Source organism: Stenella coeruleoalba, assembly GCF_951394435.1.
Source record: "Stenella coeruleoalba genome assembly, chromosome: 12".
In the NCBI taxonomy this organism is placed as follows: Eukaryota; Metazoa; Chordata; class Mammalia; order Artiodactyla; family Delphinidae; genus Stenella; species Stenella coeruleoalba.
In genome coordinates, this window is record NC_137158.1 from 71,313,451 (window position 1) to 71,336,631 (window position 23,181).

A 23,181-nucleotide genomic window follows, 5' to 3' on the forward strand; every position below is an offset into this window, starting at 1 on the left:
TAGAATTAGAAATGAAAAAGGAGAAGTAACATGTGACACTGCAGAAATACAAAGGATCATGAGAGATTACTACAAGCAACTATATGCCAATAAAAAGGACAACCTGGAAGAAATGGACAAATTCTTAGAAAAGCACAACCTTCCGAGACGGAACCAGGAAGAATTAGAAAACATAAACAGACCAATCACAAGCACTGAAATTGAAACTGTGATTAAAAATCTTCCAACAAACAAAAGCCCAGGACCAGATGGCTTCACAGGCGAATTCTATCAAACATCTAGAGAGGAGCTACCACCTATCCTTCTCGAGTCTTCCAAAATATAGCAGAGGGAGGAACACTCCCCAAGTCATTCTACGAGGCCACCATCACCCTGATACCAAAACCAGACAGAGATGTCACAAGGAAAGAAAACTACGGGCCAATATCACTGATGAACCTTGATGCAAAAATTCTCAACCAAATACTAACAAACAGAATCCAATAGCACATTAAGAGGATCATACACCATGATCAAGTGGGGTTTATCCCAGGAATGCAAGGATTCTTCAATATATGCAAATGAATCAATGTGATACACCATATTAACAAACTGAAGAAAAAAAACCATATGATGATCTCAATAGATGCAGAAAAAGCTTTTGACAAAATGCAACGACCATTTACAAAAACCCTCCAGAAAGCAGGCACAGAGGGAACTTACCTCAACATAATAAAGGCCATATATGACAAACCCACAGCAAACATCGTCCTCAATGGTGAAAAACTGAAACTATTTCCACTAAGATCAGGAACAAGACAAGGTGCCCACTCTCACCACTATTATTCAACATAGTTTTGGAAGTTTTAGCCACAGCAATCAGAGAAGAAAAAGAAATAAGAGGAATCTAAATTGGAAAAGAAGAAGTAAAGCTGTCATTGTTTGCAGATGACATGATACTATACATAGATAATCCTAAAGATGCTACCAGAGAACTACTAGAGCTAATGAATGAATTTGGTAAAGTAGCAGGGTACAAAATTAATGCACAGAAATCTCTTGCATTCCTATACACTAATGATGAAAAATCTGAAAGAGAAATTAAGGAAACACTCCCATTTACCATTGCAAGAAAAAGAATAAAATACCTAGGCATAAACCTACCTTAGGAGACAAAAGACCTGTATGCAGAAAACTACAGGACACTGCTGAAAGAAATTAAAGATGATACAAATAGATGGAGAGATATACCATGTTCTTGGATTGGAAGAATCAACATTGTGAAAATGACTCTACTAAGCAAAGCAATCTACAGATTCAATGCAATCCCTATCAAACTACCACTGGCATTTTTCACAGAACTAGAACAAAAAATTTCACAAATTTGTATGGAAACACAAAAGACCCCAAAAGGCCAAAGCAATCTTGAGAAAGAAAAACGGAGTTGGAGGAATCAGACTCCCTGACTTTAGACTATACTACAAAGCTGCAGTAATCAAGACAGTATGGTACGGGCACAAAAAAAGAAATATAGGTCAATGGAAAATGATAGAAAGCCCAGAGATAAACCCATGCACATATGGTTACCTTATTTTTGATAAAGGAGGCAAGGATATACAATGGAGAAAAGACAGCCTCTTCAATAAGTGGTGTTGGGAAAACTAGACAGCTACATGTAAAATGAAATTAGAACACTCCCTAACACCATACACAAAAATAAACTCAAAATGGATTAAAGGACTAAATGTAAGGCTAGACACTATAAAACTCTTAGAGGAAAACATAGGCACAACACTCTATGACATAAATCACAGCAAGATCCTTTTCGACCCACCTCCCAGAGAAATGGAAAAAACAAAAATAAACAAATGGGACCTATTTAAAAGCTTTTGCACAGCAAAGGAAACCATAAACAAGATGAAAGGACAACCCTCAGAATGGGAGAAAATATTTGCAAATGAAGCTACTGACAAAGGATTAATCTCCAAAATTTACAAGCAGCTCAATATGAAAAAACAATCAACCCAATCCAAAAATGGGCAGAAGACCTAAATAGACATTTCTCCAAAGAACATATACAGATTGCCAGCAAACACATGAAAGGATACTCAACATCACTAATCATTAGAGAAATGCAAATCAAAACTACAATGAGGTATCACCTCACACCAGTCAGCATGGCCATCATCAAAAAAATCTAGAAACAATAAATGCTGGAGAGGGTGTGGAGAAAAGGGAACCCTCTTGCACTGTTGGTGGGAATGTAAATTGATATAACCACTACGGAGAACAGTATGGAGGTTCCTTAAAAAACTAAAAATAGAACTAACATAAGGCCCAGCATTCCCACTACTGGGCATATACCCTGAGAAAACCATAATTCAAAAAGAGTCAAGTACCACAATGTTCACTGCAGCTTTATTTAAAAGAGCCAGAACATGGAAGTAAACTACGTGTCCATCGACAGATGAATGGATAAAGAAGATGTGGCACATGTATACAATGGACTATTACTCAGCCATAAAAAGAAGTGAAATTGAGTTATTTGTATTGAGGTGGATGGACCTAGAGTCTGTTATACAGAGTGAAGTAAGTCAGAAAGAGAAAAATAAATACTGTATGCTAACACATATTTATGGAATCTAAAAAAAAAAAAAAAAGGTTCTGAAGAACCTAGTGGCAGGACAGGAATAAAGACGCAGATGTAGAGAATGGACTTGAGGAGACAGGGCGGGGGAACGGTAAGCTGGTATGAAGTGAGAGAGTGGCATGGACATATATACACTACTAAATGTACAACAGATAGCTAGTGGGAAGCAGCCACATAGCACAGGGGGATCAGCTTCGTGCTTTGTGACCACCTAGTGGGTTGGGATAGGGAGGGTGGGAGGGATACACAAGAGGGAGGAAATATGGGGATATATGTATACATATAGCTGATTCAGTTTGTTATACAGCAGAAACTATCACAACATTGTAAAGCAATTATACTCCAATAAAGATGTTAATTAAAAAAACAAAAAAAACCCCACTATGCTAAGTAATTATATGCCTTTTCTTATTTAATATACATAAAGAAAACTCAGTGAGGTGTTATTATCTTCATTTCACAAATGAGGATCCTGAGGCTTAGAGAAGTAATCTGTGCATAGTAGTGAGCAGGGATTTGAGGTCATATCTGTTGGACTGCACAGTCTGTGTACTCCCATAAACTGTCCCTTAAGCACATATTACCACACGACAGGAGCATTTGGGGGTAAACGTCAGCACAGGTGAAACTGAGCATGTTAAATGGGCAAATGCTAAAGTTTAGTAAACTGGCTGGATAAGAGAAAAAAATATAAGCAATGTTATTGTGAGGAAAATGTAGTTGTATAAATTAAAATACCAAGTCTTGTAAAATGTTTCATTTTCCTGATGGGAAATAATCAATCGGAGAACTTACGTGTGAGAAAATAACTTCGATTCATACTCTGTGAACAATTCATCAGCCTTACAAAAGACACAGCTGGAAAAGAAGAAATTATCAGAGAAATATTCACAAACATAACTGCAATCAGGTAATTTCTAAAAGAGGCTTAGTATTTTATACTTCACATTTTCTTTACAACAAATATGCCATTTTAGAAAAAAAAAATACGTGGTCCTCAGGTATGTGGTCCTAGAGAGGTTTTTTTTTTTAAAGTTCGATTAATAATACATCTCTACTTCTGTCTGAATTCAAGTGAAAAATGTTTTATTATGTGAGCCAGTGTTGCTTCTCTCAGGAGAAATCTAGCTCAGTGGAATGATGCCATTCATTGGATGATTTCTCCTATTACCTACCAATTGAGAGGAAGCCTGGTTGGCCGGAGGTGGCAGATTGTTGCAGACTCAATAACATGACGAGATGGAGGTCCCTCCAGATTTTTTACAGCGTCTCTTACTTGCTTCTGGAACTTACTTAGCTCTTCCATATGTGTTGTAAGTAAGAACTGAAGACCTCTGCAGTCATGGAACCTGATTCCCATCACCAGCACCACACACACAGCAAAGAAAAGAACAGTAGGTCAATTTCCTAAAAATTCAAGAAGTGGTTGGCAAAGTGTTAAAGAAACTGCAACATTTTACTTAGTCAAACCTGAGTGAGTTTACAGTAGGAGTGTATTCAATTGGTATCTACTAGTAAACAAAGAATAATAACATTGGGTTGTCTACTACAAAAGATAACAAAAACATCTGATAGTGCCTGCCCTCAGAAACGAAAAACAATATGTAAAACCTGAAAAACAGTATGTAAAATCTATGTCTCTGTGTCTGATGTCTTTGAAAGATCAGGACTGCCACATTCTTTCTTTGTAATACTGATTGACTTGTAGGATGAAAAGTAGAGACAGAAAGCTGAGAAGAAAGGAGAAAAGTAGCCAAGAATTATATTACAAGGAACTTATACATATACACATATATTTTTATTAAGCATGTACTAAATGCCAGGCACTTTGCCAAGCACTTTTCCTGTATAACCTCAATAGATACCCAACTGTGCACATGTTATAGATGAAGATTAATGAATTAAAGTAATTTAAGTAAAGATACAAAGTTATTATGTGGCAGCCACGGGCTAGGAGTTAAACCCAAACACAATGCTCTTAACCATTCTGATAAACTATAAATGAAATGGGTCAAGAAAAAAAATGTATGGATGTGTGTGTATGGGTTTTTGAAAGGAAAATGAAAGCCTAGAATAATAAGAAATTAAAACACAAAAACAAGATTTGTTTGCTTTTTAAGTTAAGAGTATATCCTTCTTCCTAAAATGCCATATGCCATTCTCTCCAAATTGTTCAAAAGAGCCCACATTCCTTCCTAAAAGGCTTTCCCAATATTTCACAACACTAATCTATGTTTCTTTCTGTTCATGGAGTTTATTAACAACATTATTCATTTTCGTACTTTGTTTAGTTTTTATACATACTCACATTTCTCAAATTATTTACGATTCTTGTCTTCTCATTAAGCTAACTTTTAGAAGGTAAGAATTAGATTATACCCTTTTTTCAAAAACATATATAATAGGCATAGAATAGCTGCTCAGTAATTTCTAAAAAAATTTACTTAGAGATACTTAAAATTAGGTTAGGTATCAATACTATTCACAAAAAGAAAACAGTTTTTTATTTGTAATTTATTACAAATTTAAGCTGCTCTTCGAAAATTAACATTGAACCAATGGGAAGAAGTGGCTTTGGAAAAGTTCTCTCCACTAACTCAGGTCTAAGCATGTGAGTAAGGGCTGAAAAATATCACAGATCAGCACTTAACACGTCTTTGCCATGTTCTCTCTTGCAGGTCCTTTAAATGAAAGAGAAGAAAACATAGTAATAGAAGGTGACTCTTAGACACCATAATGGTAGGTACTATTTTAAGTAAGCACTTTACAAATATTAATTTACTAATCCTCACTACAATGCTGTGTGGTTTTATAGATGAAGAAACTAAGGCAGAGAGAGCTTATACAACTTTCCCAAGTTCAAAGAGCTAACAAGTGGTGGCACTGAGGTATGAACACAGGCAGTCTGTCTTGAGAACCTACTTGCGCTCTTAATCACCAAGCTACATAGTCTTCCCCAAGAATCATTAACAAGCAAACATAAGTAGTTTGGTGCCTGAGATATGTCTCATTAAAAAACACAGCAGCAGTGTTAAGATGATCTCTGAATACATGTAATATAAAAAAAATTAACTTTAAAAATGTGTTTTCTTATTTTCTATTTATGCCTAATGTTTTTTAAAACCATGTTTGCATAATGAATTATACATTTTATGTTTCCTGTTGGTCCTTTTACAGACCTGGGACCTCAAAACATTTAATAGGGGATATATTCTAACATGAGGATTTACAACTTTTAAAAGTAGTTTCTAAGGAAAAAAAAAGCAGTTTTTGTGTGATATAAGAAAAATAAGTTAAAGATATTTTAAAATATTTTCCTTTATCAGCTGATGCCACAGTGCTGGCAGAACACATTATTAGGACATAGCTTTAAAACTGGTAAGATGAATTCATGACATAAATGACAACTTATCCTGGAACAGTGATTCTTGGGCTTAAGATGGAAAAAGGGAGTGCACTCAAAAGCATAATATACTGCATATACTTCAGAAATGAGAAGCTCATCACGTTCTGAATGGTGAAAAAGATGATTACATTAAGGTACATCCAAGTTAATGACATATAGAAAATGTAGCATATTTTTTAGGGTGTTAGCAGACACCTGAAAAAGTTTTTAGAAGAGCACATGAAAACACTTTAAAACATTTCAAAGATATTCTTATACTGAATTTTTCACTGAAAACCAACTTTAATCCCAAGGCTGACATTATACTGAGATATGATCTGAGAAGCCATAAAGATCCTCCTCTGTCGCCCTCCCTAGAATCAACAGTTCTGCCGCAACACCTAAATTCCCCACGTTAGACAGACATTCCTTTGGGTTATACCACTGAAGGTACTTTTGATAGGGTATATTTGTTCTCTGGGAAGAATTATTCACCATTCTTACTTCAAGAGGAATAACCCAACTTATCTATCTTGAAGAATGGTGATTGTTGCTGAGAAGAAAGATGGGGAAGACAAAGCAGACTCTACAATATAAAACCTGGGCCACTGTGGCACTATGAGCTTAGCCCTTAGGGAATGAATGACATAGGGAAATATGAATGCCTTACCCCAAGGGAAAAATTCTCCTAAACAAAGTCTGTTTCAAAACTTTGCTTAAGAGCTGGCTTTAAGCAACTTTGTCCAACAAAGATACAAAGAAAATACTTTAAGCAGATTAAAAAATAGAAAAAAAAAAAGCACTGAAAAGAGAACAGTTAAAAATGACTAAAATACAGGAAAAAAGCATACCTCATATTTTGGCCTGAAATATATGCAACAATAGGTAAAATGTAGATGTTCATAATCACAATATGTTATGACTTTTAATTGTAACTCTTAATACCAAATGATCTGAATATTTGGGGTGACTACTCATATAACTATTCTGTTTTGTGCTATTTTCTTACTTCTCTGACATAGAAAGCTTGCCAGTTTGTTGCTTGTAGTTGCTGGTTATTTCATTTCGCACTCTTTGAACAAGTTCCTCTTCAATACCAAATTCCATTGCTCTGTGTATTACGTTCAGCCACCAAGGAGAATTAGAATAAATCTGTAAACAAGACAACAGCTGATCAATTAATGTCTTTTTAGTACTCACAACGTTTCTATCACTGGAAAGAATTCTGTGAAAAATTAAAAGGAAGCAATAAATGCAACTCTCAAGGGAATCACAGTAGTGGGGAGACAAGTATACATGTTGTATATACAATGAATAAGTACAACTTCTGCATATATAACTAAATAGAACACCTATTTCATGATTACTCTGAAAGGGTGAGAATTTATTTATATACATTTATAACAAAGCTGTGCTAAAAAAATACCTAAAACAAAATAAAAATTCAGTATTCACTCTATATATCTGAAAAGGTAACAGGCTTCTTTCTCAGCATAATAAAGTCATAATGCTTATCCTCAACTAACTGAACTAGATTCTACTCAATGAATAATCTTTGATAACTAATAAAATTATATGCTTGAATACTAAATAATTAATTAGGAAGAATAAAATGTGGAGTAACTGGTTAAAATCAAAGAGTAAAAATATTTTGTGTAGCCTTCTCTTTAAACTTTGCTACTGATTTCATAAAAGAGGAATTTTAGAAATAACAAATGGCACATATTTCATAAGGAAAATACTTATGGTTCTCATATTCTAACATCTTAAAAGAAAAGGTTTTGGAAACATGCACATCTAAGATCAAAAGAAGGTTATGGAAGTCTTCACTTTCTTCAAAAGACAACTTGTTATATACCGAAGGTAAGAGGAAACCCCATTATACCTTAAAAGAAATGAAAGAGAATAACCTCAAAATAGGTGATTTATCTATGTGTCTGTTCATCCAATCAATAAACACTGCTAACAGCAAATAAGTTTTTATTGTGGCTCAGGTACTGTACTAGGTGCTAAAAATTCCAAGATGAATAAGAAAGTTCAAGTTTCTCCCCAGAGCAGAACAAAAACCAAAATGTTATGTGGAGAAAAACATAAGGAAAGCCACATTGGTGGCCATACCTTTCTCTGGAGGTCACGTACAGTCTGCTGCACCGGCAGCAAAGCTTGTTGTGCTTCAGCAACCTCTGTATTACACTTGCTCATATAATGCTCTCGCAGCTGTTTGGCCTGTGTTGAAACAGGAAACAAGTATAAACTTTCACTTCAGGTCAAGAAAATAATTTAGTATGATGTTTCCAGAACAGTGTACTTTATTTATTTAATCTATTTAACTCAATTTAAGCATTAAACTCTACAAGTATAGTGTAGAGAACATAAAAGCCACGCTAGAGGGCTTCCCTGGTGGCGCAGTGGTTGAGAGTCTGCCTGCTGATGCAGGGGACACGGGTTCGTGCCCCGGTCCGGGAAGATCCCACAGGCCGCGGAGCGGCTGGGTCCGTGAGCCATGGCCGCTGAGCCTGAGCGTCTGGAGCCTGTGCTCCGCAACGGGAGACACCACAACAGTGAGAGGCCCGCGTACCGCAAAAAAAAAAAAAAAAAAAAAGCCATGCTAGAAATTCATAAGACGTATATTGAAGAGATTTTACCTGTAAGCCACCTTGACTTACATTTACCTGTCAGTCACATAATTTAAGAAATTCCAAGGATTTGCTCCCCAAGTTTCTAATATTTTAATTTTAAAAAATGGGAGGGGAAAGAACAGTAATATTTCAAACTATAAGGCAAAACAAGAATACATTTTAGAATTTCTTGTCTGATTCAGTTATTATCATTTCTTGGAATTACTTCAGTTTAGAAATAATACTTTGGGTTTTAGGACTGAATTGTGTTTCTCAAAATCTATGATGAAGTCCTAACCCCCAATGTGACTATATTTGGAGATACAGCCTTTAAGAAAGTAATTAAATGAGTAAATGTAGATAAATGAGATAAGGGTGGAGCCCTAATCCTATATGACTGGTGTCCTTAAAAGGAAAGAGAGACACACCAGGGATGCAGGTACACAGAGAAAAGGCCACATGAAGACACAGTGAGAAGGCAGCCATCTACAAGCCAAGGAGAGAGTCCTCAGGAGAAACCAACACTGCTGACACCTTGATCTTAGACTGCCAGCCTCCAGAACTGTGAGAAATACATTTATTTTTAATTAAAATAAATTTTATTCAATTTATTTAAATTAAAAAACCCAGTAGTTTACCCATTTCTCCCACACCCAAGCCCTACCTCTTTCAACCACCAGTCTGTTCTCTGTATCTATGAGTATGTTTTTTTTTCTTTTTCTTTCTTTCTTTTTTTTGGGATTCCTCATATAAGAGAAATCGTACAGTATTTGCCTTTGTCTGACTTATTTTGCTTAGCATATAATACCCTCAAGGTACATCCATGTTGTCGCAAATGGCAATATTTCATTCCTTTTTATGGCTAAACAATATTCCATCATATATGTATACAACATCTTCTTTATCAATGGACACTTAGGTTGTTTTCATATATTGGCTATTGTAAATAATGCTTCAATGAACATCAGGGTGCATATATCTTTTCAAGTTAGTTTTTTTGTTTGTTTGTTTTCTTTGGATAAATACCCAGTAGTGGAATTGCTGGGTCATATTATAGTCCTATTTTAAAATTTTTGAGGAACCTCCATACTATTTTCCATAGTGGCTGCAGCAATTTATATTCCCATCAACAGTGCACAAGGGTTCCCTTTTCTCTCATCCTCACCAACACTTTTTATATCTTGTCTTTTTGATAACAGCCACTCTAACAGGTATGAAGTAATATCTCATTGTGGTTTTGATTTGCGTTTCCCTAATGATTAATGATGTTGAGCACTTTTTCATGTGCCTGTTGGCCATCTGTGTGTCTTCTTTGGAAAAATGTCTATTCACATCCTCTGCCTATTTTTTTTTTCTTTTTTAAAAATGTATTTATTTATTTCGACTGTGCTGGGTCTTAGTTGCAGCATGCAGGATCTTCACTGCAGCATATGGGATCTTCACTGCAGCACGTGGGATCTTTAGTTGCAGCATGCAGGATCTTCACTGCAGCATATGGGATCTTCACTGCAGCACGTGGGATCTTTAGTTGTGGTATGTGGCCTTTTTAGTCTTAGTTGCGGCACGCGGGCTTCTTAGTTGCGGTGTGCAGACTTCTTAGTTTCGGCGTGCAGACTTCTTAGTTTCGGCATGTGGACTTCTTAGTTGCAGCATTCATACGGGATCTAGTTTCCTGACCAGGGATTGAACCCAGGCCCCCTGCATTGGGAGTGCGGAGTCTTACCCACTGGACCACCAGGGAAGTCCCTGTCTGCCTATTTTCTAATCACCTAATAAGGGGTTAATATCTAAACCCCTGATAAGGGGTTAGTATCTAAAATATATAAATAGCACATACAACTAAATATCAAAAAAACAAACAACTGAATCAAAAAATGGGCAGAATACCTGAAAAGACATTTTCCCAAAGAAGACATAGAGATGGCTATGAAAAGGCACATGAAAAGATGTTCAACACTGCTAATTATTTGAGAAATGCAAATCGTAACAATAATGAGGTATCACCTCACACACGTCAGAATGGCTATCATCAAAAAGTTTACAAATAACAAGTGTTGGGGATAATGTGGAGAAAAGGGAACCCTTGCATACTGTTGTTGGGAATGTAAATTGGTGCAGCTACTAAGGAAAACAGTATGGAGGTTCCTCAGAAAACTAAATATAAACTACCATATGACCCAGCAATTCCAGTCCTGGGTATATAGCTGGAAAAAAAATGAAAACACTAGTTCAAAAAGATACATGAACCCCAATGTTCATAGCAGCACTATTTACAATAGCCAAGACATGGAAACAACCCAAGTGCCCATCAACAGATGAATGGATAAAGAAGTTGTATATATTTACAATGGAATATTATTCAGCCATAAGCAAAAAATGAAATTCTGCCATTTGCAGCAACATGGATGGACCCAGAATATTATGCTTAGTGAACAGGTCAGAAAGAGAAAGACAAATATCATATCACTTATGTGTGGAATCTAAAAAATAAAACAAATAAATGTATGTGTAAAATAGAAACAGACTCACAGACGTAGAAAACAAAATAGTTGTTACCGAAGGGGAAAGGGAAGCGGGGAGGGACAAATTAAGGGTATGGAATTAAAAGATACAAACTACTATGTATAAAATAGATAAGCAGCAAGGATATATTGTATAGCAGTGGGAATTATAGCTATTATCATATAATAACTTATAATGGAGTATAACCTGCAAAAATACTGAATCACTATGCTGTATACCTGAAACTAATATAATAAAGCAACTATACTTCAATTAAAAAAAGAGAGACTGTCCTTTCCCCATTGTCTAATCTTGGTTCCTTTTTTGTAAACTAACTGACCATATATGGGTGGCTTTATTTCTGGGCTCTCTCTATTCTGTCCCATTGATCTATGTGTATGCTTTTATGTCAACACCATACTGTTTTAATTACTATAACTTTACAATATAGTTTGAAATCAGGGTGCATAATGCCTGCAGCTTTGTTCTTAATCTTAAGATTGCTTTGGCTATTCAGGATGTTTTCTAGTTCCATACAAATCTTTGGATTGTTTATTCTATTTCTGTGAAAAATACCACTGGAATTTTAATAGGGATTACATTGAACCTGTATATTGTTTTGGGTAGTGTGGACATTTTAACAATATTAATTCTTCCAGTTCATGAGTGTGAGAAATAAAATTCCTGTTGTTTAAGCCAGTCTGTGGCATTTTGTTATAGAAACCATAGAAGACTAATACAAAAAGGATTTAAAAATTGTTCCTCTTTCAACTTTTCAAGACAAGAAGAATCATGTTATTTGCAAGTAACAGAAGTACTGAAAAATTTTATTCTTATAAGTAACCATTAGGAAAAAGGAAAATTCTTCACTTTCGTCCATTTAACTGAAATACTTAACTGACTCTTGAAACTATTTTAAGAAATATCAATTAGATGGAGCATGAAGTCTGAAAAAAAATTCTTTTATAGACAGAATGAAAAAATAATAATTACCTCTTCCTCAAGTCTGCCATCTCTCAGGGTAGGAGGTATCCCTGGGTGCTTGGCTATCAACAATTCCATCAGGTTATGGGTAGCATGAAGTCTCTGTAAAACACACAAAAGGCAACAATTATGACAGCCAATGCAGTGAACTCTAAGGGGAGAACCTACTATTATTAAGGCATACAGAACACTAACACCACATTTAAGATTTAATCACCGAATTCTTTTCCTTTAAAACAATTTGAATACCAACTTTCTCCGAGTCAGTTTTATAGTAATTATCTTAACTCATAATGACATAAATTTCTAATTAAAAAGATACAGTTTCATGAAACATGTCTATGTATTTAACAGAGTATGTAATATAGGTATATTTCTTCTCTTATACATGCACTTGTCTATATGGGGAAATATGAGTATGCCAAGTAAGTCCAGTAAAGTAGAAAGGTTGACTGCACAGACTAGATTCCTCTCCTCCTGGGAAATGAGTCTGGATGAGCCTAGCAATTATATTATGATAAAAACAAAGATAATGAAATACTTTAGAAAACAGGGCTGTGACCTGGATCTGTTGAACTTAAGGGCTGAAAAGCAGAGGAGCTAGAGGTGAAGATGGTGTAGAATAAAGGAGAAAACTCCATCTTAAATTTCTGTATTAAATATAAGCCAGGCATCTCACTGTGGTATTGAGTCTGCGACTGGTTTGACGCTCCCTCTGGAGTAAAGGGCTATGAGAAAAAATAAAGTGAATGTAGTTTCTATCTAATTTGAGTCTTTATTTGAGAAGACAACTAAAGACTAAAGGATGATGGGAAAGGGGACTTTCTGGTAAGGTCTGATTTGGTGTCAGTGATTTGAGACTATAAGGGTTTACTCTGTTTGGCTGTGGTACAGATCTTTGTAGAGTTAATCTTTGAAGAACTACCTCAAATGTCTTAGGTCTCTTAATCATGCTTTCATAGATAACATAATCAGTAACACTATCAGATTTCTTTTTTTTTTTTTTACGGTACGCAGGCTCTGTTGTGGCCTCTCCTGTTGCAGAGCACAGGCTCCGGACACGCAGGCTCAGCAGCCATGGCTCATGGGCCCAGCCGCTCCGCGGCATGTGGGATCCTCCCGTACCGGGCACGAACCCGTGTCCCCTGCATCGGCAGGCAGACTCTCAACCACTGCGCCACCAGGGAAGCCCAACGCTGTCAGATTTAATAGCAAAAACAAAAGTATAAATACCATGAAAGAAAAAATGGTAGAAACTCGGCTCCACTTCTCTGTGTGCACTTGTGGAAGAGGACTTCTGCTGCTTTCTGCACAAGGTGGTGGACTGAAATGGGAGGAATACTTGTCTCTCTCCATTCCCTTACACATGCCTTACACATGCCCAACAGAGCAGGGTGGCTAATCTGACTTGATAGAGCAAGACATTTGGTGGACCACGCTTTATCAGCAGCTGGGGTTACTGTGACTCAAAAGCAAGAACCAGGCTGATTGACAGCTTACTCTTCACTCTTGAACTCAGGCATACTGGACCTACCTGTCCTACTTTTGTTTCCTTTATTCAGGAGCACAGTATCTTTGTACTTCCTCCTTCTCGCATGTGGTAAATACATTTGCTAAAAGGTCCATGACCTTCTGTAATCCTTACCCATGCAAAATATAAGTAGACTGGTATTTAATTTTCTCTCTTCTTCCCTCTCCCCCCATACACTCCTCCTAATACCTGCTCAGGCACAGGTGAACATGTAGGTCCCAAGGTTTAGATTCTGAATGGTAAAAAAAGAAGCCTCACCTGGGACTCAAGCCTAAACTTACCAAGATTCAAAAAAGTATCCTTATTTACCATTTAGCTAGACAGCCTTGTCTACATGATCCACTGGATTGAACCAGAAAGAGGAAGATATTTCACACTTAAGTAAGTGTTATAATTCAAATATCCAAGTCTCCTTAAAAGACCTCCAAAAATTAAATTAGAAGATCATTGGATAGTTTTTATTATCACTTAGTTTCATTTTTGAGTTTAACTCAATTTCTCTTCTTTTTGGTGAATACCATGTGAATAAATATGTTGATGTTAATATGTGAAGTGATAAAACTGACCCCATTCTTTGAAATACAAATATTTTGAGCTGCTTTTCTAATGTAGCTTAGGCTTATCTAGTCAGCCTTGTGGCCAATACTGACCTGAGCAGACAGAATAGTGACTCTAAAACTTTCGTGTATATACAAATCACCTTGGGTGCTTATTAAAAGAACATGATTTCCAAGCTTCATCCCCAGTGATTATGACTTAGTCCATTTGTTACTCTTTGTCCTCTTAAATATTCAGAAAAATTATTTTATAAAAAACAAATATTTTGAAACTTTTTACTTACTTGCAGTGAATCAGTTTTGAGCTTTCCCTTGTGTTCCTCAGATGAACGCAGCACTTCTCTGTACAGTTCTGCTGCCAAGGCATACTCACCTGAATAATCAAAATATATTTAAAGCATGAGAAAATCATGTATTTAGTTCCCAATGTCATCTAGTTATCTATAATTTAAAAACACCTACTGTAAAAATATAGCAATGATTACAATTCACTAATTTATTTTTTAAGAAAAGGAATTTAATGTGGTATTAATATGACTGCCCCAGTAAAAAAAACTGGTAACAGCACCTTTTTCATTGTTGTTGGTTAATTTCACAGACTAGAACACCAATCAAACACAATGTTTTAAAATTATACTGAAAAACAAACTCTGAATTAACTTTTAATTTAAACAAACGGTTTTCTTCTTGTTAAAGTTACTGACTACCAATCAGTAGTCATTAGGATGTTTGAAATTAAGGACAAATTTGGGGTACTTACATGTATTTATAGACAAATATTCAAAATACTATGGCCAACCTACACATAATTCTCAGAAAAATAATGCACTCTTCTTGATAGGAATCGTTCTTATTGCTATTTGGCCAGAATGATTTATAGTCAATAACTACATTTCAAAAGCTTAGGAATTCTTTCTATTTCTATCACTACTAGTCTGAGATTTATGCTGTTTTTTATTATACATAGTTAGCACCTTATTCAAATAAAGTAATTAAAAAAGTATCAAAGCACAGGTTGGCAAACTACGGCCCATGGGTCTTATCTGACTGCATTTTTGTAGGGTCTACAAGCTAAGAATTTTCTTTTACATTTTTAATAGCTGAAAAAATTAATAATAATAACTTGTGACATGTGAAAATTACATGATATTAAATTTCAGGGTCCATGAATAAAGGTTTATTGGAAGTCAGCCATGCTGACTTATTTATGTACTGTCTGTGGCTACTTCTGCATTACAATAGCAGGGCTGAATAGTTGCCACAGATCTTACGGTTCACAAAACCTAAAATATTTATTACCTGGTTCTTTCAGAAAAAGTTTGATGAGACTTCACTGAAGAAGAGATGAAACATTTTTAATGGCTTTGAGTAATGGAACCTATGTTATTTGCTGCCTGGGGAAAAACTCAAAATTGTTAATTGATACATACAATTAAAATAAAAATCTAACAGTGGCAAAATCATGGAATACAAGGGGAAAAAAAGGTAAAGAGATGTTCTGGTTTTAGTTTGCTGAGGAAAAAAGGCTTTTTCCTAATCATCACATACACTTGCATTTTAATTTTTTTTAACTTTAAACTAGTTTCATTAATATCATGGATTTAGAACTTTGTTCATGGCCATAATGAGTTTTCCATATATATACCTTTATAAATTTGTTCATGGCCATAATGAGTTTTCCATATATACACCTTTGTAAATTTTGTTGTTGGTTCTCTCTCTCTCTTTAAGTTGATTTTATATATGTAAATTTTATTGTGGTAAAATACACATAAAATAAAACTTACAATTTCAACCATTTTTAGAAGAGTGCAGTTCAGTAGCATTAAGTATATTCGTTCATATTGTTGTGCAAAACATTTGCTTTTATACCACTGCTTTATACCTAATTCTACCAGTTATCTAAGCTTTCTAAAGCACATTTTCACAGTACTTTACAGTCATCCAATTTCTATTCACTTTAATAAAGGAGAAGATTATTTTTGCAATAATAAAATTGCATTACAATGTAGGAGTAACATAATTATCTTCACACAATGAACTCTCTTTAGTTTTGAAGACTTTTCTAAAGCTTTTCAAAAGACATATGGATTCTATTAATATTTATACTATCATTTATAGAGAACAATTCATTTAACGATTTTCCCCTCATAATTATTATACCTTTTAAAGAAGGTACAATTACTAGACTATAATAATAACAGTTGAAACTGAACTAGTCATTATAACGTTTTTAATGCTTAGTAAAAAAAAAAAAAAAGGACGTTTTCTGGGGAAGACATAAAAATATGCATATTCAATAAGCTATACAAGTTTAAGCCAAATATGGAAATACCGGTTCTTTGCCACTTGATGGCACTAACATTTCCAGGTAAACAAATTGTACTGGTTCTATATTGCCAAACTAATTTTCTCCAAAAAAACACCTGTAGAAATGAAAAATGTATGTGATGATCAGGAAAAAAGTTTTCTTTCTCAGAAAACTGAACCTAAAACACTTCTATACCATATATGTGTGTGTGTGTGTGTGTGTGTGTGTGTGTGTGTGTGTGTGTGTGTATTTCATGTATACATTGTACAAAATTGAAATAATACCATGTTTTTAATACCATAATCAGTGAGGAACATAGAATATACATTGTATATCATATATATATGTTTGCATACAATATAAACAAATCCTTTTAGAGTTTGATATTAAGTTTAGATTTCTTTTACAAGTCAGATCTTTACTATCTGATCTCTAATATTAGAATAGTTTAAATTATGTAAGTTAAATATGTAATGTTACCTTTAAAAATGTGTATTGTTTAACATACTACTATGAGTTAAACCATGGAAACTAAAAGTAGTTAATCCTCCACAATTAAGTTCATAATTACATTTAAATGAATAGACATACCATTTATTAATGGACTTTCTTTTAATAGGAATTTCTCTGAACAATTAGCAATAGTTTCCATCCATAGATAAATAAATACAGTGGGAAGGAATACAGTGGAAACTATCTGAAAAGAGCAGTGATGCACCTCCTGTTACACCATAGCACGGTATTTTGCCATTTAGGAGCCAACTACATGCTGATCCTGCTGTTACAGTGTTTGGAAATGATCAGATGAATAACCTTTTCCCCCAATTCCCATATTATGCATAACTTTACCACAGGGAAAAAGAGACAACAAATCTGATAAGGAGACTAGAAAAAAGGCCAAGTGAAGAAATTCATTTACTGTCTTAAGCTTCTGAGTCATAACAACATAAAATAAAATGAGGAATGCAGTTTTAGAATTAAGATGGGAAATCTGAAATTTATTTTTATTATTGTGACCATCTGCAAGTAACATTATTACTCCATTTCAGAATTTTTTTTTTTTTTTTTTGGCAGTACGCGGGCCTCTCACTGTTGCGGCCTCTCCCGTTGTGGGGCACAGGCTCTGGACGCACAGGCTCAGCGGCCATGGCTCACGGGCCCAGCCGCTCCGTGGCATGTGGGATCTTCCCGGACTGGGGCACGAACCCGTGTCCCCTGCATCGGCAGGCAGACTCTCAACCACTGCGCCACCGGGGAAGCCCAAATTGAACTTTTTGAATATGGATAACTAATTGTTCCAGTACCATTTACTGAAAACACTAAGCTTTCTCCACTGAAATGCCTTTGCGTCTTTGTTGAAAAATCAACTGATCATAAATAAGTGGGACTAGTTCTGGACTCTATTTTGTTCCATTGGTCTACTTGCCTATCTTTATGCCAGTATTATACTGTCTTGATTATTATAGCTTTAAAATAAGTGTTGATTCAGGTAAATCTTCCAACTATTTTGTTCTTTTCCAAACTTGTTTTGACTATTCTAGGTGAATTTTAGAATCAGCTTGTCAACTTCCATAAACAGCCTGCTAAAATTTTTGTTTGGGAAAATTTTGATTGCATTGACTCTGTATATCAATTTGAGATGAATCAGTATCTTAATAATATTAAGTCTTCTGATCTATGAACACGGTATAACTAGGTATTCTTTAATTTCTGTTAGCAATATTTGTACTTTTCAATGTTTCTGTGATTTTTGTATGGGTCCCGTACATATTTTTTCCAACTTGATGTCAAAGTATTTCATATTTTTTTGATACTACTATGAATGGCATTGTTATAATTTCTTATTGTTCATTCCCAGTATATAGGAATATAATACATTTTTATATATTCATCTTGTCTTATGCAACCTTGCGAAACTCATTTATTTGCTCTAGTAGTTTTCCTACATAGACAATCACATTGCAGCAAATAAAGATAATTTTATTTTTGTCCTATTCAATCTGATTAACTGTCTGTCTTCCTCTATTAAGAATTTAAGGCCCACAAGATCAGAGACTACTTTATCTTACTGTATTATTTTTAGTACCTAGATCATACCCAGCACACAGCAGACATTCTAATATTTGTTGGGAGAATGAATTTATAAACAGTATTACTTTGTAAATCAATATTCACTTGAATGTGTCAAATTTTAACCATTCTTCTATTTCTAGGCATTTTGGTTGTTTCAGTTGTTCACTACTATAGACTAAAATCCATAATTTATTGCCAAATCTTTGTTCACATCATAATTTCCCTAAAAAAACTTCTAAAAGTGGAAATGTTTGGTGAAAGCATATGTAAACTTTGAAGGTTTTTGAAGTGTTCTGTGTAACTGCTCTTCATTAAGCTGAACCTATTTAAATTCCGAATAGTACCGTGTGAAAGTGTCTTTCTTGGGAAACTTTGATTTCTACTATAACTAATCTTCCTCATTAAGTGTTTAGAAGAATCAGAGATAACAAAGCAATCACCTTCTACCTTTAATGATGTGGATGCCTGCTAAGCCATTGAGGGCACAAACTAGCTGCCGATGTGCTTCTTCACATTCAGTTCCACATTTCTTCTGCAGAGATGTAAGCAGTTCCTCCATTGTCATGGTGCTAAAAGAAAAGGGAGATTGTTCAGGACTAGAAAGAATCCTAAGTTAGAGTATTATATTACATAAGGTCAAGGGCACCAGACTCTTACAGAGTCTTTGTGATCTTCAGTATCTTTCTGTTTACCCCCATTTTCACCATTATCACTTTTAGCTTGATTACCTCTTACTATTCTAGCAAGCATTCTTCTGATCCCATCATTCTTTAACTTTCTCTCATTTCAGTCAATGAAGACCAGAAGTAGGAAAATCTTCCTAAAGTACAAAGTACACATGATATACTTGGAACAGTATGGGTGTGAGAATGTAACACTGAATCTGTATCCTAGCACTAAACGTAATTAACCTCTAAGAGCCTGACTTTTTTTAATCTGTAAAGAAAATGAATATTCTCCAAGGATCAGCTCAAATGCCATTTCCACTAGAAGGCTGTCTAACATTAACTACTTTATATAGAAATTACTGTCATACTCTAATTGTCCACAGCAATTCATATATACCTCTTGTGAAATACACCATGTTTGCCTTACATAATAGAGATCTATAATCTTTGTCAGCTCCTTTATTTGTCCATAAACTGCTTAAAGGCAAGGACAAAAGTCAAATTCCTCTTTATGTTTCTTACAGCACCTGAAAGGGTATCTTTTTAATATCAAGTGCTAAAAAAAAGACCAGTTCTTAGTCACAGTCTGATGAACAAAAAAGTTTCTGGGACAATAGAGTATTGTGGGCATAAATAACCTTAATGTATTAGTAAGGAATAATCAAAGAATATAGCTAACACGACTATAAAGAAAATATTTAATGGTAATCTAATTCATCTAATTCCCCGATGTGGGAACCAAAAAATATAATGCAAAAAGAACAAAAGCCTTTCATATCTGGGGTGCAGCAGAAAACAACCCCCCCACACAAAAAACAACAAAACCCTACAACAGTTCTAATTTTAAAGAAATGTTCAAAACCGTGAAAATAATTTTGATGTGATTCTCTATCACAAAGGGGGTTCCATATCAAAGAAAAATCACCACACTGCTAAAAATAGCTGACAACTCAGTTATAATACCCTGAACGAAACTGTGGGCTAGGAAGCTAATTGCTTAAATATTGTCTATGACTACTGTATTATCAATTGGAGTATAAGAAAATTGGTAATAAAACCTTTTCTGGAGTGGCAAGAACTCCCCACGAACAGCCTGTGGGTGGCAGCAGGCCTGCCTGAGCCTCAGCAATGGATATAGGATGGAGGTGACAGTCCTTCTGTCCAGGCTGCTGAGCTTCAAAGCCCAGTCAGAAATCTTCCTGAGTTTTACTACTGCATCCTGGCAGCACACTTCATGTTGACGGTGATAGAAATGTCTTTCCACTGGAGAAAAGTGGAGCCAGTGGATTTCTTCTGTCTGAGGGGGTATCTGGATCTATACAGAGGAGAAAAAAGAAGATTTCACCTGGAAATTTAACTTTCTACCAAAATTCTGCTTTTCTTCTTTTTTTTTTTTCCTAATACCCTTAATCAATAAAAACTTATCCTACTGACTTGGTCAATCACATCTTTCTTTGCAGACCTCCACAGTATCTTGGCAATAAAGCTGTAGAGGAGCTGAGGATTCTTCTTGCAGTAAGGGCGATAGAGAAGTCGAACCCACCAGTGTTTGACACAGTAAGGTTCAATACCAAGAAAGACCACTAACCCAAAAAGATCTGAAAAGAAAGAAAAAAAGCACATTGAGAATACAGACGGTGCCCAACTTACGATGGTTTGACTTACAATTTTTTGACTTTACCATGGTGCAAAAACGAACGTTGTTAATTAATAAATCATCAAATCTGATTTATCTCTATCAGTCTAGCATAGTGGATCTCAACTGAGGTGGAGGTGGAGGGGTGTGATTTTGCCCACTGGAGACATTTGGCCGTGTCTGGAGACATTTGTGGGTGTCACAATTGCAAGAATGCTACCAGCATCTAGAGGGTAAAAGCTCAGTATCCAAAATGCCCAGAACAGCTCCCCCCAAAAATGAACTATCTGTCCCTAAACGTCAATGGGGCTAAGGTGAAGAAACCCTGGTCTAACACAAAAAGAAAACAAATGAGACTTCTACTTCCAAATACAACATAGTAAGTCACGTCAGGCTAACATTCCCACTGCAACAACTACAAAAAGAACAGATATATTACAAGAGTCATAGTGTTAAAGATATCAGCGAATCATGGAAGCAAAGATGAAAGATAAACTAAATTTCTAGAAATTTGGGAAAGGCTATTTTTTAAGGTAACTTGGGCATGAGAAAACTTTTGGGGGTGATTATGTTGGCTGCGGAAATAAACTCACAGGTAAATACATATGTCAAAAATTTATAAATTTTACATTTTAAATATTTACAGTTTCATTATATGTCATTTATACCTCAATAAAGGTGTTAAAAAAATTAATAAAAAATTTGTTGAATGGTGACAAGTGCTCAAAACACCTGCCAACATCTTATTCAACCAAAATTAACTAACTACCCAGGGAACTGAGGAATTATTGCTCATACTTTTCAATATTAAAATTAGAAAAAAGTAACTTTGATAGTCATTTTCTTTTTTCTATACCTTCTCAGCTAACCTTTGAGCTGAGTGATATCTTATAAACACCTAAATATCATAATTGGGCAGTTTCCAATGTAACAACAGACCACTAAATTTGGCCTTTTAATTAGACTGATATTATTCTATAAATATGTTTTGCAATGTAACTTACTAAAATTACACAGGTATTTTAATATATACCTAAAATCTTCCTAAAAAACTCTTGCCCCCCTAAAAATAATCATCAAAAAAAATTGTTTTTCACATCACTGTAATGGATGGATGTTGATATTTTTATTTTAGCAGAATGATAAGTTATTCTGCTAGAAACAAACAATATATGAAAATTTGAATTTTCAGAATGATAAATTTTGAGGATGAATATTTGCCACAGGACTCCAAAAATATTTATATTTTATAATTAATTGCATTTTAATGACAGTTTTTCAGGAAATTTATTATGTAAAACAACATTTACTTAAACCTTTAGTTTTAAATATTTGCAACTTGAACAAAAGTTTTAAAAATGCAGTCTATGTTCTATGGAAAAAATAAGTTATATGAATGAGATTAATGTAGAAGCATGAGTTATACTGTGTGAGCGGGAGGTCCTTATTTTTATAGACACGGCCAAGTGAAATTAATTCCTTTTTCCTCTCTCTCTGGCTCTTTCCCTCTTTCTTTCTTGTCAGGTTCTTCCTGTTTTCTACTCACCATTTGGAACTTTGAGTTCAATTCAGACCTATGTCTACACTGTTCAAGCACGCACAGTAACTGCTCAAATTAGGACAATGGGACTACTCACCATATATCTATCCTCATATATGCAAACAAATATCGCTTGATTCCATTTAAAAAGGTTAAGTGTTTGAAACTATTAGGAGTCAAATATAAATACATATATAATCACTTAAGTAAGGATTTCAGCAAAAGTTAAACATAAAATACTTCTTGTTCAAAAAAATTTAAGCTTTTCAAATATATGCAATATGTGAGAAAACCATACATTACCCTCCAATCCTCTCTGTACTGGAGTGCCACTGATGCACCAGCGGTTAATCCCACTTAAGCGCTGAGCCATTTCTGCAGCCTGATGGGAGAGAAATATGAAATAAAAAAGAAAAGAAAAAAGACACAGGGAAAACTCAAAAGTCAGGAATATGTTTACTTATGAAAATAGCCCATGTCAAGCTACGTTTCAGGTCAGATGCATCTGCGCTTATCGAACACTTATCACACTCAATATTGAATGTCATATTCAACGGGCTATCTTCTAGTACAGTGGTTCTCATTAGCAGGGGGCTGTCATGTGTCCTTCCAAAGAGGAAAGGTAGTTCAAGTATGTGCAGAATGAAAATACCCGCTGAATGACTGATACATTCCCTCGACCACCCCATTCTCCAGATGTGAACCACTATGCTAATAGACATGATTTATAAATTCAATTCAGGTTAT

At 35.0% G+C, this 23,181-nt stretch overlaps 1 protein-coding gene across 4 annotated transcripts in view; it reads right to left on the reverse strand.

The window, feature by feature from the left end:
• Positions 1-23,181, reverse strand: part of SHPRH (SNF2 histone linker PHD RING helicase) — a 91,680-nt gene that overhangs the window by 43,502 nt on the left and 24,997 nt on the right. For all 4 annotated transcript variants that reach the window (XM_079938946.1, XM_079938945.1, XM_079938948.1 and 1 more), the window contains 10 exons: positions 22,738-22,816; positions 20,693-20,856; positions 20,317-20,573; positions 19,038-19,159; positions 14,491-14,579; positions 12,128-12,220; positions 8,133-8,240; positions 7,024-7,166; positions 3,805-3,978; positions 3,425-3,487 (listed from right to left, as the gene is read on the reverse strand). In XM_079938946.1, coding sequence (XP_079795072.1) covers positions 3,425-3,487; positions 3,805-3,978; positions 7,024-7,166; positions 8,133-8,240; positions 12,128-12,220; positions 14,491-14,579; positions 19,038-19,159; positions 20,317-20,573; positions 20,693-20,856; positions 22,738-22,816 — 1,292 coding nt within the window. The remainder of the gene's footprint in view (positions 1-3,424; positions 3,488-3,804; positions 3,979-7,023; positions 7,167-8,132; positions 8,241-12,127; positions 12,221-14,490; positions 14,580-19,037; positions 19,160-20,316; positions 20,574-20,692; positions 20,857-22,737; positions 22,817-23,181) is intronic.